Raw genomic sequence first — 16151 nt, 5'->3', positions numbered from 1 at the left:
AATCTTTGTTTCGATTTGTTTTTACACCATTTATTGAACTCATAATTTTATTATGTTTACAACTCACAATCAATCATTACAAGATTTGGAACCACTACTTCAATCTTGGTATGCTTTTTAGATATTATTATTCCATATTCCATCTCTTTGTCCTTTGTTCTGTTCGTTGTATAGTCTATTATTCTGAAATCTGAAGTATGATTGGTCAATCTCTTTATTGTTCACTTTATCTGTTGCTTCCAGATTATCGTTCTCATCAATAGTGCTATCTCCTACAATTGAGGACCTGTCCATCCAAGCCAGCCAGTTAATTTTGGGTACGATTATGGGGCAATCCTACCAAAATTTTGCTGTCAGACTTGGATGGAGTATTTCTATCATTCATGTCTACGATTATACATCAGTAATTCCCACAAGAAACTAAAAGAATCTGTTAGTACATGTTAGTACAACATGTGTTGTTGGCATTCCATTAACCACAAAAGTATTCATAAGCCATGTGATGATCTTAATTATATATTTCTATGTGCTCTGCTTTGAGATGGTGACTTTTGCTTTTTAGACATGCACATCGAAGTCTACACATGTTTGCTGTCCATGCAGGTTGTGCGCTGTGATCTTCTGGTGATTTGTTAGTATTAACATATTGGCAAGGAGAGGCAATATCCCATTGAGATGGATCCGGGTGAGGAAGAAAATCTTGGAGAGGTAATTAATATCCCCTTGAGATGGATCCGGGTGAGGAAGAAAATCTTGGAGAGGTAATTAATATCCCCTTGAGATGGATCCGAGTGAAGAAGAAAGGTGAAAGCAACCATATCTTTTCCTTGCTGTCCTCTTAATTCAATCATGGAGACCTTGCTGTCGTAAATGAAAAGGGAAGGACATGGCAGCTAGGTTCTCCATCTTTCTATCATGGAAATCTTGCTGTTAAAGAAAAGGTTTCGATCTAGCCTTGCTGTTAATCTTAATATCCACTCAGTGCAATCATGAAGACCTTGCTGTCAAAGATAGAAGTAGGGAGCAAGTGCATCTGGACCTCGTGGTCTTACTCCAACCAAGCTGAAGAAACTTGGTTATTGTTCCTCCTATATATATAGGAGTTCTGTGGTTTTTGACGTGGTGTGTCTGAGTTCAAAGTTCAAGAGATTAAGTTAGTCATGAGTATATTTCATTCTTGATATTCTCTTGTATTAAACACCGATGAGTTCAGTTGAGAAAATCAACTATGTTTGAGTTTTCAAGACCGATGTTTTCAAGACAAGTGGAGCACATTTAGAAGCTGTAGACAAATTACTGAGAGGTAGTTCAACTGGCTAAAAGAGTTTAGCTAGAGATAACCGAGTCCAGAGTTATCCGAGAGGTTGTAAGTGTACCTTGTATTTTGTTTACTATTTTATAGTGTGTGCTTAAGCACTTGGCCCGAGGCCCGCAGTTGTTTACCTCACTTTTGAGGGTTTTACTGCGTAAACATTTTCCTGTGTTCTTTACTTTTCTGTTATTTATTCTTATGCTTGCATATGGTAAATGCTTTATACTGTTGGTTAGGGATAGATAGGTTTTTCCAATCCCTCAACAACGTCCAGGAAAATTGATTGCAAATAATTGTTAATTGCCTATTCACCCCCCCTCTAGGCCATTCTAGTACTTTCATTTGGCATCAGAGCAGGTCACTAGTTCTCCTAGTGAGATCCGTAGGGTGTCTAGAATGGATAGAGATAGAGAACGTTCTGGTTCTATAAACTGTCCACCTTTTTTTGATGGGAATGATTATTCTCAGTGGAAAATTATGATGCAAGCCTTCTTACATTCACAGGATGAACATATCTGGAATATTGTTGAACTTGGGTGGGAGGTTCCCACAAAGGAAACTAAGTCTAAAGAGAGTGAGAGTTCTGCTTCCGTAAAAGAACCTAAGTCTAGGCAAGATTGGTCTATAGCTGAAGTGCGTGACTTTAACAATGATGTTAAAGCACGGCACAGCTTGTATACTGCTCTTTCTATGAAAGAAAAGAAGCGTATTGGAACTTGTACGACTGCGAAGAAGGCATGGGATCTTCTTCAAATGACTTATGAAGGGAACAAGAAAGTTAGGACTCAGAAACTTCAGAAATTAATTTCTGAGTTTGAGACAATGACTATGGGAGATGATGAGTCCATTGATGATTTTCATTCTAGGCTTATAAATGTGACGAATGAGTGTGATAGTCTTGGTGATCCTATTGCTGAGAATAGGATTGTAAAGAAATTCCTTAGGTCCTTACCTTTGAGTTTTCAAAATAAACAAACTGCCATTGAAGAAGTTCAGGATTTAGATACCTATACCTTAGATGAACTTCTTGGGAATCTTCAAACTTTTGAAATAAAAATCAGGCCAGATAAGAAAGTAAAAACCATTGCCTTGAATGCTGTTAGGAAAGTGGATGAAAAGCCAAAAGAGTTAGTAAAGGAAAAGGATAGTGACTCCGATTTTACTGCTGAAGACTTTGCTCTCTTAACCAAACATTACAAAAAGTTTTTAAGATCTGGTAATTCGTTTCAAAATTCCAAGAATTTCTCTGGGTCTAGTTCTAGGAGAAATATGAGCGGTGACTATTCTTCTGAAAAAGACACTAAAGCTAGGTTTACCTATAAGAAACCTTCTGTTGATAAACCTAAGTGTTTTGAGTGTCAGGGTTTCGGACATCTTGCGGCAGATTGTGGAAATAAGAGATTCAAGGCTCGTTCAAATAAGGCTATGAACACAACCTGGAGTGACTCTGAGTCTGACACTCAATCTGAGTGTGGTGAAGACAACGTTGCCTTAACTGCTGCTCTTCATCCTTCATCCTCATGTGAGTATGAAGAAAAGGATCTTGATGATGAAGAAACAAATGATCAAGCCATGGCTGACAAATACCAAGAAATGTGTAGAGCCTCGACCAAAATGTTGAAGCTAAATCAATCCTTGAGTGAAAAACTTTGTCTGGTAGAACAAGAAAAGGAGGGGATTGCTAAGCACATGCAATCCTGCACAAAAAACTGGGAGATCGAGAAGTCAGTGTATGTTGGGCGTATAAAGAGCTTACAAGATAATTTGGATACTCAAATTAGTCTTGTTAACTCCTTGTCTTCTAAAAAACTGAGCCTAGAACTTTCTTTGAAAGAATCTCAAGAAATTTTTTTAAAGTTTTCAATAAGTTCTGACAAAGTTTCAAAAATGATAGGCATTGGAAAAGTTGGAGGGGACAAGAAGGGAATAGGATTCTCTGACAGCACTTCTTTCAAGGACTCAAAACCTATCAGGTTTGTGAAAGAAAAAATGACTCCTAAGAATGAATTTCCTCCTCCTTTTAAAAGGTTTGTTCCCGTATGTCACTACTGTGGTATACTTGGTCACATTAGACCCAGGTGTAATCGTCTCAAGAAACACTTTCAAGTATCCAGTGTGTCTAAAAGGTCAGTTCAAAACATGTCCTTGCATGACAAATTGAAAGAACATTTGAAAGAAGTTAACAGGATTACAAAGCTGGTTTCAATCCCAAAGTCTTCAACTCCAAAATCAAAACAAGTCTGGGTAGAAAAAGGTTCACACTCTTGTCATGTTGCTTCTGTAAATATTCCTTCCTCTGATTTATCTGTGTTTGATAATACTTGTTTGCATCAAAATGATTCAGATTTTATTGAAGCAACGTGTCTTGTTGCCTTAACTGTTTTAGCAGCAAGAAGGGTTGATACTTGGTACATTGATAGTGGTTGTTCTAGACATATGACAGGTGACAAAAGCTGGTTCACTTCTTTCTCAGATGAGTTCACATGTGGATCTGTTACTTTTGGAGATGGAAGGAAAGCAAAGGTAATCAGTAAAGGGAGTGTTTGCACACCAGGTATTCCCAACTTACAGAATGTTTTATATGTGGAAGGGTTGCATTCAAATCTGATCAGTGTGAGTCAAATGTGTGATGATTATGAAGGTGTTTATTTCAACAAAGATAACTGTGTTGTACTTGATAATGTTGGCAAAAGTATCATGGGAGGAAAGCGGTCCAAAGATAATTGTTTCTGCATACATGCAAATGAAACTAACATGTCTCAGGTGTGCATGAAGATCAAAACCACAAATGATATTTTGGAACTTTGGCACCAACGGTTGGGGCACATCAACTTTCAAGATCTTGTGAAGTTGTCCAGCAAGGAAGGTGTACGTGGCTTACCAAAATTAAGTGGACAAACAGATATTGTCTGTGAAGGTTGCAAGCTTGGTAAACAAATAAGGAGTTCAGACCGTGTAATCAATGAAATCACAACCTCCCAACCTTTGGATCTAATGCACATGGACTTAGTCGGACCTATTCAGACAGAAAGTATAGGAGGAAGAACAGGGTTTTGATTGAAATGGCAAGAGTATTGCTGTGTGGTTCTGGAATTGCTCACATGTTCTGGGCAGAAGCTGTCAACACAGCTTGTTACACCACAAACCGTGTTTTTCTTCGCTCAGGTACTGATAAAACTCCTTATGAACTGTGGAAAGGTAAGAAACCCAATGTAAGTCATCTGAAAACTTTTGGTAGTCCTTGTTTCATTTTTCGTGATAGAGAATATCATGCAAAGTTTGATGCTCGTAGTGATAATGGAATTTTTCTTGGGTATTCATCAAATAGTCGAGCTTTTAGAGTGTACAACAGAAGAACAAAATCTGTTCTTGAAACGATCAATGTAACTATTGATGACTCTATTGCTCACTCTGTACCTTTCTTTGCAGATGATGATTACTCTTCTCTTAGCAAAAATCAAGGACAACCTGGGAGTGAAAGTGACCAAGAGACAAATAAATTAAATGAGGAATTATTTGGTGCTCCCTCAGTACATAGACAAGGACATAAGCAAGTTCAAAAAGACCATTCTATTTCAGATATCATAGGTGGTCTGAATGATGGCTTAAAAACCAGGAGTCAAGTGACAAATAAGGTATGTGAATCTGCCTTAATCTGTTTCGTGGAAAATAATGATTGGTCAATCTCTTTATTGTTCACTTTATCTGTTGCTTCCAGATTATCGTTCTCATCAATAGTGCTATCTCCTACAATTGAGGACCTGTCCATCCAAGCCAGCCAGTTAATTTTGGGTATGATTATGGGGCAATCCTACCAAAATTTTGCTGTCAGACTTGGATGGAGTATTTCTATCATTCATGTCTACGATTATACATCAGTAATTCCCACAAGAAACTAAAAGAATCTGTTAGTACATGTTAGTACAACATGTGTTGTTGGCATTCCATTAACCACAAAAGTATTCATAAGCCATGTGATGATCTTAATTATATATTTCTATGTGCTCTGCTTTGAGATGGTGACTTTTGCTTTTTAGACATGCACATCGAAGTCTACACATGTTTGCTGTCCATGCAGGTTGTGCGCTGTGATCTTCTGGTGATTTGTTAGTATTAACATATTGGCAAGGAGAGGCAATATCTCATTGAGATGGATCCGGGTGAGGAAGAAAATCTTGGAGAGGTAATTAATATCCCCTTGAGATGGATCCGGGTGAGGAAGAAAATCTTGGAGAGGTAATTAATATCCCCTTGAGATGGATCCGAGTGAAGAAGAAAGGTGAAAGCAACCATATCTTTTCCTTGCTGTCCTCTTAATTCAATCATGGAGACCTTGCTGTCGTAAATGAAAAGGGAAGGACATGGTAGCTAGGTTCTCCATCTTTCTATCATGGAAATCTTGCTGTTAAAGAAAAGGTTTCGATCTAGCCTTGCTGTTAATCTTAATATCCACTCAGTGCAATCATGAAGACCTTGCTGTCAAAGATAGAAGTAGGGAGCAAGTGCATCTGGACCTCGTGGTCTTACTCCAACCAAGCTGAAGAAACTTGGTTATTGTTCCTCCTATATATATAGGAGTTCTGTGATTTTTGACGTGGTGTGTCTGAGTTCAAAGTTCAAGAGATTAAGTTAGTCATGAGTATATTTCATTCTTGATATTCTCTTGTATTAAACACCGATGAGTTCAGTTGAGAAAATCAACTATGTTTGAATTTTCAAGACCGATGTTTTCAAGACAAGTGGAGCACATTTAGAAGCTGTAGACAAATTACTGAGAGGTAGTTCAACTGGCTAAAAGAGTTTAGCTAGAGATAACCGAGTCCAGAGTTATCCGAGAGGTTGTAAGTGTACCTTGTATTTTGTTTACTATTTTATAGTGTGTGCTTAAGCACTTGGCCCGAGGCCCGCAGTTGTTTACCTCACTTTTGAGGGTTTTACTGCGTAAACATTTTCCTGTGTTCTTTACTTTTCTGTTATTTATTCTTATACTTGCATATGGTAAATGCTTTATACTGTTGGTTAGGGATAGATAGGTTTTTCCAATCCCTCAACAACGTCCAGGAAAATTGATTGCAAATAATTGTTAATTGCCTATTCACCCCCCCTCTAGGCCATTCTAGTACTTTCAGAATCAAGTCATACTCCCGCAGCAACGCGCGGGCAACTATTGCTAGTGCATTACAATAGATCAGCTAGCTGCCTTGATTGACCAAAAAAAAAAAAAAAGCTAGCTGCCTTGAGACTTAAAGCTTCCACGTCCTCCAACTCTAAGCGCATGCAGTACCTTCCAAGTGAGACCGAGAATTAGGTTCACTATATCCATCACTTGCTGCCTTAACAGCTTATAAATTGGTTTGGGCATAATGTAGAGGTACATCTTTTACTCGACATATCCTGATAGATAGTCTGATACCCACATAGAACTCAAACTGGTCTTGACTCAATTTTTCTGCCAATTGACATTCCTTATCTACCATCATACTGTTCTGCATCATTTTCCTTTTCAGAAGAATCTGTTGACACAGGTCCAGATCCTTCTGTACAAGAATGAACCTTCTAGCAGATATTTGAGTTCTATGTGAATCAAGCAGGTAAACCTTGAGTAGTAGTCTTTGACCATACATATAGGATTTGGCATCATTTCTATTGCAATTTTTCAATACTATGCACAGCCTGTGACCTAGTACTTTAAGATACATACTGCTCAGCACAATTTCTCTCACTTGAATTTCTTCTTTCTCCATTTATAACTACTAGAAATCTGTTCATTTACATCACATCATTTAAATCGGTCAGACTTGCACATGATGTAAAAAAGTAAGTTAACATCGTTTTAGAAAAATACCGATTTAAATGTATATCATTAACATCAGTTCTTAAAATGACTGGTGTTAAAAGTTTTGTTTGAAAATTTGCGGGAACCTATTTTTGCAAAAAGCTCAAGTCTTTTAAGTGAAATGAAGAAGCGGGGTCTAAAACTCAAAACTTTCACACTTAGAAAAAAAATTGCGCCCGATCCCAAAACTGAAACAGAAAACCTTAACGTTAGTCTCGCGCGACTCCTTCATTCTGAGCTTTCATTCCCTCCAGCACTCTGAACTTTTTTCACTTTCGAACCCTAATGACTGTCACTCCTTCCAAACCCTATCTGTCTCCCTCCCTCTCTCCCCCTCCCTCAAACCCAACCCCCCGACTCTCACTTTCTCTCTCTATAAACTATGGAGAATATGATGAACAAGCTACGGACCAAACCCCAAAATCTACGAAGATTTCTACAGCGGTACCCTCCCCGGTGACGTCATCACTCTCGCCTCCTCCATGGTTATGCTTCTGCTCTTCTCCGAGGTCGTACCACAACATCCTTTATTCCTCTTTTCGCTTTCTTTTCTTTTCCTCTCTCTCTCTCTCTCTAATCAAAAAGGGGTTCTGAAACTCGCCGAGCCTCCCTCACTGCCTCCGACTCTCCGATCCCTCTTCGACTTGGTTTATGAGGTACCCTTTCTTTCTCTACATCTGCTTTGCGATCTCTTTGCCTTTGCTTCCGTTTCTCTTCTGTAAAGTTTGCTGCTTTTGATTACATGTTATTGGGTCATAGATCTGGTCTTTTATCTAATTGGATTCTTTCAACTATTTCGAGAGAAATTTTGATTCTTTCGCTTGATGGGTTTTGCTTGTATCAGGCTTTCTTAGAGGCCGTCAGAGCTGCTTGGAGGGCTGTGGATAATGGGTTCTCAGCAGTTGATGCAGTTGTTAATTGAGAGCTGTTCGGCTTGTTAGGTACTCAGATGTGATGGTACAGGTGAAAGCTTCAATCTTTGATTCACTTGAGTTGAGAAAAATGTCATTAGTTTTTCTGTACTCATGGGAATGATTTGATTAGTACTCAATGGTAAATACTGAGTTTAGTTTTTTATCTATTAAATAGGTAGTCATTTTTTGTGTGTAGTAGAAGAGGAATTGTTGCTTCTCTAATTGGTAATGAGATTTATGATTCAGTTAGTTACCAACATTAGTTTTGGGTGTTAGTCTTGGATGGAAACTAGGAGTAGTTTTATTCCAGTGTTCTTCGTCTATTGCATTTGTATAACAAACATGTGAATTCCTAATGGTGAAATCCTAGCTCGAACATGAAGTGTATATTAATATTGGGATTTGTCAAATGGAATTTTGCTAAGCATGTTGATGGGATTCATAGCTAGGATTGGCAGTTTTTTACTAATCATATTATTGGAACAGTTGGGCCCGGTGGGAGTCTAGATGAGAATGGAGAGACGACAATTGATGCTCTGGTCATGGATGGGGTAAGCAGTATTCGCATATCCATAAGCGACGATGAAGGTTGGAGCTATTGCTGCTATGAGGTACGTCAAAGATGGAATCAAAGCTGCTAGGTTAGTTATGCAACATACCGAACACACTCTGTAAGTTATACCTGGGCATTTTACTGGTTCATATTATACTATTGTCTTATTCGTAGAAGTTACAACACTTGCTTGTCCTTTTGTCTTTTCAATTGTTGTTATCATAAGTATCACTTTGTGAAATTTGGTTCTGCTTCTGTAAAATGCTATACAAATATCACAAGGCTTTTAGACAAGATACAATTGGTTGGCTTCCTATAGATATAACTGGATTGGTGTCATAAAACCTAATCAATAATGATGAATTGTCAAAGTTATCACCACACTCGCAGTTTGATTCACTTTGATTCACTTTGGTTGGCTTCGAGGGCTGGTATAATCTAGGTGGTTTGCAGGTAGGAGGTGGGATCAATTCAGATAATTCTTTGGAATACATAGAAGAAGGGGATAGCCACGTCATTGTCACTTATGTGAGTTCTATTTTTCTCCTCTTCTAATTTAAAAACCATGTATATTTGTTAGAACAATTGACATCAGGAAAATATTTTCTAAAACATGTCTTGGTTTTCTTGCAGTATGTATTTAATAATGGGCAAATGGACCTTGAAAGGCTTAAAGATCTTGTTCGTGTTGTTGGAAAAGAAAGGCTTGTTTTAGACCTTAGCTGTAGAAAGAGGGTATGAAGTTATCCAGAATTATATGTCCTTCATTTGTTCACTTTCTTTACGAGGTTAAGCAGTCTCATTAGACTACGTATTCTTGAGCAGTTTTAATTATTGCCTTTGAAATATCAGTTTATTAAAACTCAGATCATATTATGAATGCTAGAATACAGTGGACGAGTTTTGCAGCAAGCTACTGGAACTATTGTATATTTTTTTTCTTTAAGCATTTTCAAGTACCATGTTTAATATATAATAGGCTTTTGTTCTTTAGCCTAATAAGCAACTGTCACACATTCGCCATCTCATTAATTTATTCAATCCCCTCTTTTATTCGTTGGCCCTAATGTGTATCTGGTCTTTTATGTGCAGGAAGGTAAATATGCAATTATCACAGATAGATGGCATGCTTGGTATCTAATTGCATGCTTGGAACTCTAATTGGTATCTAAATGCAATCATATTTTGAAAAACCATGGTTTATAGGGAGCTGTTGTCTGCAACGTCGAGCACCACGTCGACGACCGTGGAACTCTTGCTAAGGCTTTCAGTGATTATGCTATTGTCATCAGCCACAACCCTGATAACGATCCTTCCTAGTGACCCAGTCGCTTCTCTTTTCGTATTGCTTTCAATTTTGTTCATATCGAGTTGTGAAATTGTAGAAGAGATTGGATCTGTGAACCTCATAAAGGATTGCAAGTCTGTTTTATTTATTGACAGAGAGGTGAGCGGTTTAGGTAGTTGATTTCTTAGAATTTGCTATATATCTAGACACTGAGATTCTTTGTTTACTCGGCTTGTTTGATTACAGACACGTAGTAATTGGGTCTTGTGCAGTAAAGAGATACAAACTACCTCAGTTCTCCAATTATCCGCCCTACTTCACGTAACCTCCTCCACTCTTGTATCCGCCCTTCATTGAAGATTTCAATTCGGTAGGTTTATCATTTAACCTCCCATTTGAAGTAAGAAAGTTTTACTGAATGCAGCTTTAGTGCTATTGTGGGATGCAATTAGGATTTGCATCTAGAAATATATTTAGATTATTTCCTATACCTTTTAAAGGAAAATCAGAAGCCTGAGTTATTCAGTCTTTCTAGTTGCTGGCTATAATCCCTTGTATTTCTTAATATGGTTTTGCAGGTTTTGTAATGTCAGAAACAGCTCTGGGACTTTTTCTAGATGTAGGTGCCTCTTGTTATTTCTCGAAGCTTTTTGGATTCTTTGGTAATGCTTGTTATATCTTTGGTTTACATTTGTGTTTCGATTGCCCCACCTGCAAACGTTGCTTCTTGATAGGAGAAGTAAGTTCTACTAATGTGTAGAGGAGGGAAGGATCAGTTCCCCCTTTCTTTTATTCCACTTTCTACATACCATTTAGCCTCTGGCAATTAGTATGTGCTTAAAAAAAAGAGTAACTTATAGTGGCATACCAATGAAGATAATTAGCTCCAAGTTTGGACACTGATATCCTGCAACTATTTATCTTATTGGTTCAATAACTATGCTACTCAATATCTCTACAAGGGAATTACTTTATTAGGTTTGAGATATTTATGTTGTGAAAGTTTCTTGTTTCTTTGTGATCATGGGGGTTTTCTATATTTATTTGATTTAAGAGCACAGCCTATGCTCCATTCCTTCATTTATTTATTGTATTTTTTTCTGCATTTCATAGGCTTGCCATCTGGTTGTTGAGTAAAGGTTCGGCTCCAGTGAAAAAGATTGATATGGTCCAACTAGCAAAGATTGTAAAATGCTCAGAGTCAATGTGGAAGTTAATTAACATATCATACAACTGCTGAAGCGTGCACGCATTCTCAGTATAAGCTCCCACGAGCCATGGTTCACAATTACAGCAGAGTACTTCAAAGGCTGGCCAAATCAAGAGTTGGCATGGGGTGAGTAACTCATACCGTGGTTGTCCTACATTTCCACTACTGGTCAGATGAACTTTTATTCACTGCTGAAGATTTGAATTGATTTGTTTTAATGTCTAAAAAGAATTGGAGAAAAGAATTTCTGTTTATGTTCTCTACAGACTTCAACATTACTGCATTTCTTCTTCTTTATCAACCATGATACATATGGAGCTCCCACACATAAATGTCTTCTCTAAGATTGATTTGATACAGAACTATGGAAAGCTAGGTAATGGCTGCAACCTGCAGTTTTCTTCCCTTTTTTTTTTTTTTTTTTCCTTTGCTTACACATGACTTGCAATGTAACTGTGTGGAAAGGTGATGTGGTATTATGGGGTTTTGCTGCATTTGGAAACGAGTTTTGCCTGCAATTTCATGTCTTTGCTTTTGACACAGGTACTTGCATGAACTTCTTACTCAAAGAGATGAATTTGACGCCATTGCTTTGTTGATCCGGCATCTACATATAATTGTGAAAGACTAGACTACCAACATGATTTTGAGTAAGACTAGTATTTGCTTTGAAGCAAAGTTTGGTGTTGAACTTACTTTTGTAGTTGGTTGCTAATATGTTTCTAGGCTAGTCTTTGTAGGTTTTGGATTTTATTTTGTGAATTTGGAAAGAAAATTAATGGAAAGCCCCAATTTTTGGGTGATGAGAAATGTATTTCAATTCCTTTTCCAGCAGCTAGATGATTATTTGCACATCATTCTTATATATATGAATTGATGTATATAAATGGGAAACAAAACACTAATGTCAAAGAAAACGATGTCAATTCAGAGATTACAAATCAGTACCTAAAACTGGACTGATGTCTCATGATTATGAACATATCGAAATGTCACCCAAAAATCGATGTACACAAAATCAATGCACATCAATATCTAAACACCAAACTGTTATCTACTGTCAATGTACAAATCAGCTGTTATAAAGTAAACCGATTTACCATGAAATATAGGACATCGGTTTTGAAAAATAGAAATGATGTCTACAAAACTACTACACATCGTTTCAACTAACGAAAAGCGATGTTCCTAGTAACATAAAACATCATTCTTAATAGATTAACTGACGTTGCCTAAAGCCACATACATCGTTCTCAAGAGAATAAGGCGGCAAGATGTACGTAAAAATGGACACGAACAAACAAAATTTTTTGGAAACTGATGTCTACGAGAGTATTAGACATCATTTCTGAAATTGTAATCGATTTAAATGTTCACTTAGGTATTGTTCGAGATATACTTTATTAAGCATAAAATGTGAAAATATGAAGAATTAAATATAGTTAACATATAAGATTATGATGATTATAACGATTATACATCGATTTGTGGTTTAGAATCGATGTTGGTCGTTGTCTGGGACATCGGTTAAAAACGCGCTTATACTGATGTCTGCATCTTTTACATCAGCCACTAAGAGATCGGTCAGAATTTAGTTTTACATCGGTTCTGGACTGATGTAAATGAACAGATTTCTAGTAGTGAATTACTACACCAAACTCAACAAATAGTACCAGCATCACCTTGCTGCAAACTGGTAGAGGACTCGAGTCTCGAGGCATGGGACGACTATATCTCAAGTTCTCAACCATATATCATCTGCCAAAGATAATCCTTCATTTTGCTATCAACACTCTTGTTGTTTGGAATCTCAGTATAGTAAACATGGTAAACACAGGCATGGCATGGGATAGTGCCCTTGCATGCTATCCTGGTCTGAAACTCCAATCAATAAACATAAATCAACTTAGATCTATTGTATGGATATAACATATGATAAAGAAGCTAAAATTTGTTCACATTATTGTTTATATGCATGAGATAAATGACAAAGTATGAATAGAGACTAGTCAAATAATGGCCACAATCATAAGGTAGTACAAAATGAAGAATTTGAGGGAAATGGGGGCTGTGATACTTTGGTGCAGTGTGACTGTCCAAGCAGCCACAACTATGACAAAGATCGAGCCTCTGTAGATGCCGGTTAGGAAACAAATTGAGCTGGTAATATCAGAATCAACAATGCTGCTGTTTGGAGTCTGTTGTGCTGGCCTCACAAACCCTAAACTATGTAGTTAAGATTATTGGGGCAGCTCACGAGGACATGTTTAAGAGATAATCTAATGTCTTCCCCAGTTAGACGCTTGTGATGAAATGCCATGATGTCCAAAATAGCTGCAACACGTGCCACTGATTCTTCTACTTTCTTGATGTCGTTGCACAACTGGTGCTCGACATCAAGAACTGGAACATGGCAGATCCTAAACTTCTGTAATGCAAAGTTAAATCATTAGCATAATCTAAATATATATATAGTACTGACTGTTGAAAATGTTTAAATTACCTTTTCCTCAAAGAGAGAGGCATCCAGGTCAAACCCAAATGCCGCTCTCTCTCTATATCGAGAACTCCGTGAGGCACAGAAAAGTCTCCAGTGCTCGAGGAAATCTTGCCAGTTCTCTTTATGTATCCACAACCCTTATATCTGATAAAGTAATCTGGGGTTCACATCTAAAACCAATTGGTAATGGATGGAGTGGCCCAAACCCTTATAAACTCGTTGGAGAGGAAAGATCCCACATTGAAAAAGTGACAAATAAAATATAACTTATAAGTGGGTGGATCTCACCCAATTGTACCGAGGCCTTTTGTGATTAAAACCCAACACCTATCGGGTGGTTAAGTTGGGACAATATCGGTACAATGGTGGGCCACGGGCCACGTTTGTCGCTGTTTAACATGGTATTAGAGCGGGTCTCTCTCCAATTGCGTCTCCAATTGTCATGGGCCCGTATTTGGGTTCCTTATATTGCCATCGGAAAATTCCGATTGGATTGTTACCAAGTGTCCGATGTGGGCATTGGATTGTTATATTGGCCAAGTCTCCAATATGAGACTTGTGTCCCAATTTCCAATGTGGGAATTGGATTGTTAATTAATTTCACGTGCAGACCTAGAGCTAAGTTGCACGTGAGGGGGCGTGTTGGAGACTAGGGGTCGTCAACGAGCCGAGCCTTATTACATTTTCTAAAAATAGCGGGCCGGGCTTTATTATAAATGGCAAGATCCAAGCCCGGCCCGGGAAGGCGGGCCTTGAGGGCTTTTTTGGGCCGGGCCGGGTAGCCCACGTATTTACGGGCCGGGCCGGGCTTTATTAACAAAAGAAGTTTTAAAGATATGATACTTTTTTTTAAGGGGTTTGGAACCCAACCTAGTTGGGAGGCTCATCCCCACGCCCGATTTAATTTATTGAAATAAAAAGACGGAGAATACAAAGTATAGGAACATTCCCAATTACAACTTAGAACAAAAATAAATTATTAATACAACTTATATGCAGCGAACTTGGACTTCAATGCTTCTCTAAATGCAATGAAAGCTTCTTTACTCTTCCCTTTTATCATATGCCTGCAGCCCTGCATAATTGGTACAGGGAGTTAAAAATTGTCCCTTGGTTATCTACCATAAATAGAGTAAGATACTCTCCAATCAAACATCTAATTTCCACCAAAAATGTATGTCAAAGCACACAAAAATCGTTAAAAAAATACATGAGATTCAACATTTCAACTCAAGGCTGCCGCCTGCAGATTTGTTAAGAATGTATGAGAGTTTCTACTTCGCTACTGACCTTGAAAATTGAGGCTGCAGATTTGTTGATAACTCATAGGATTCAACTGATCTTGGTACCTACACATTTAAATAGAGATTTAAAGAACCAGCAAACATGTTTTAGTAAACTGAAGCATAAAAAAATAGGAGCAATGAACCAAAAACAATGTACCTGTTCACCAGACTCATTTCCAGAATCATTTCCAGCTTCATTTTCACTATTTCCCATCCAATCTGGTCGTGCTTCCCTAATGAGTCTCCTTTCTTCAGCTAGCTGCATTTCACGATGAGCCTCTTGCATCCTTGATTTTGCTAAACCCCAATCTTTCAAGCAAATCAACGCCTCTATTGTATTTGGACTCAAGCAATCCCTTTTCTCAGATACAACTCTACCTCCTGCACTAAAACATGACTCCGAAGCTACAGTAGAAGCTGGAATTGTTAGCAAATCTCTAGCCATGCGAGAAACTATAAGGTATAATGGTTCATTTGATTTCCACCAAGCCAAGACACTAAATTGATTATCATCATCAACTTCAATAGTTGGTAAATCATAGTACATTTGTAAATCATTAGAAGTCGCAGAGGAAGTATATGAAGATGATACCTTTGCCCTTTTCAAACTTTGCATTGAGGAATTACCAACAATAGGCAATGCTATAGAACCCGCAGCACTCGAGGTAGAAGAAGTTAAATTTTCAGATTGCCTAGGTACTACATCTGACACAATATTCTTCTTATATGTTTCATGCATAAAGAGCTTGCAATTCAGTTCTTAACTCTAACAATTTTCTATCAACATCAAGCTGATCAATACCCATGCATTTTAACCATTCTCCAACAGCAAATAACTTAAATCTAGGATCCATAATTGTAGCAAAGCAAAAAGCTTTGGGAAATGTACCCCAATACTTATCAAATTTGTCCTTCATTGCAGCCAATGCATCCTTAAATACATTAAAATCAGAATATGCCTCAAATGCAAAATGGATATCTATCAAGCAACTAATAACACGACATGATGTAGGGTAATATACACCAGAAAATATCTTGGTTGAGGATGCAAAAATCGATAAAAAGCCATTAACTAGTTGTGCAATTGACCAATCTTGTTCCGATGGAACATCTAAATTGCAAGACCGTGATTCATTCACTTTTAGAGCATACATATTCAAAGGCCCTTTATAACTTAAAGCTACTTCTAAAAGTTCATAAGTGGAATTCCACCTATGAGGCACATCATTGTCAATATTTTTTTTTGGCTTTT

At 37.7% G+C, this 16151-nt stretch overlaps 1 protein-coding gene and 1 long non-coding RNA gene across 8 annotated transcripts; both read left to right on the top strand.

Moving 5' to 3' along the window:
• The first annotated feature begins 1708 nt into the window (after positions 1 to 1708).
• Positions 1709 to 4369, top strand: LOC133730214 (uncharacterized). Its single transcript, XM_062157846.1, has one exon. The coding sequence runs from the start codon at positions 1709 to 1711 to the stop codon at positions 4367 to 4369; it is 2661 nt and encodes an 886-aa protein (XP_062013830.1).
• Positions 4370 to 7296: 2927 nt separating this feature from the next.
• Positions 7297 to 11953, top strand: LOC133728666 (uncharacterized). 7 transcript variants are annotated; one of them, XR_009855954.1, is made up of 10 exons: positions 7297 to 7804; positions 7993 to 8111; positions 8549 to 9143; positions 9249 to 9350; positions 9708 to 10062; positions 10150 to 10273; positions 10482 to 10522; positions 11017 to 11239; positions 11380 to 11489; positions 11657 to 11953. It is a non-coding gene; the product is annotated as an uncharacterized LOC133728666 (long non-coding RNA). The 7 variants fall into 7 exon arrangements; XR_009855950.1 differs by having other exon boundaries at positions 8549 to 8673; positions 9069 to 9143; positions 11017 to 11953; XR_009855951.1 differs by having other exon boundaries at positions 8549 to 8733; positions 9069 to 9143; positions 11017 to 11953.
• The last annotated feature ends 4198 nt before the right edge of the window (positions 11954 to 16151 follow it).

This window comes from Rosa rugosa, chromosome 2 (assembly GCF_958449725.1).
Source record: "Rosa rugosa chromosome 2, drRosRugo1.1, whole genome shotgun sequence".
NCBI classification, from domain to species: domain Eukaryota; kingdom Viridiplantae; phylum Streptophyta; class Magnoliopsida; order Rosales; family Rosaceae; genus Rosa; species Rosa rugosa.
Note: the sequence above shows the minus strand (reverse complement) of the source record. Positions and strands in the feature narration are given on the sequence as shown.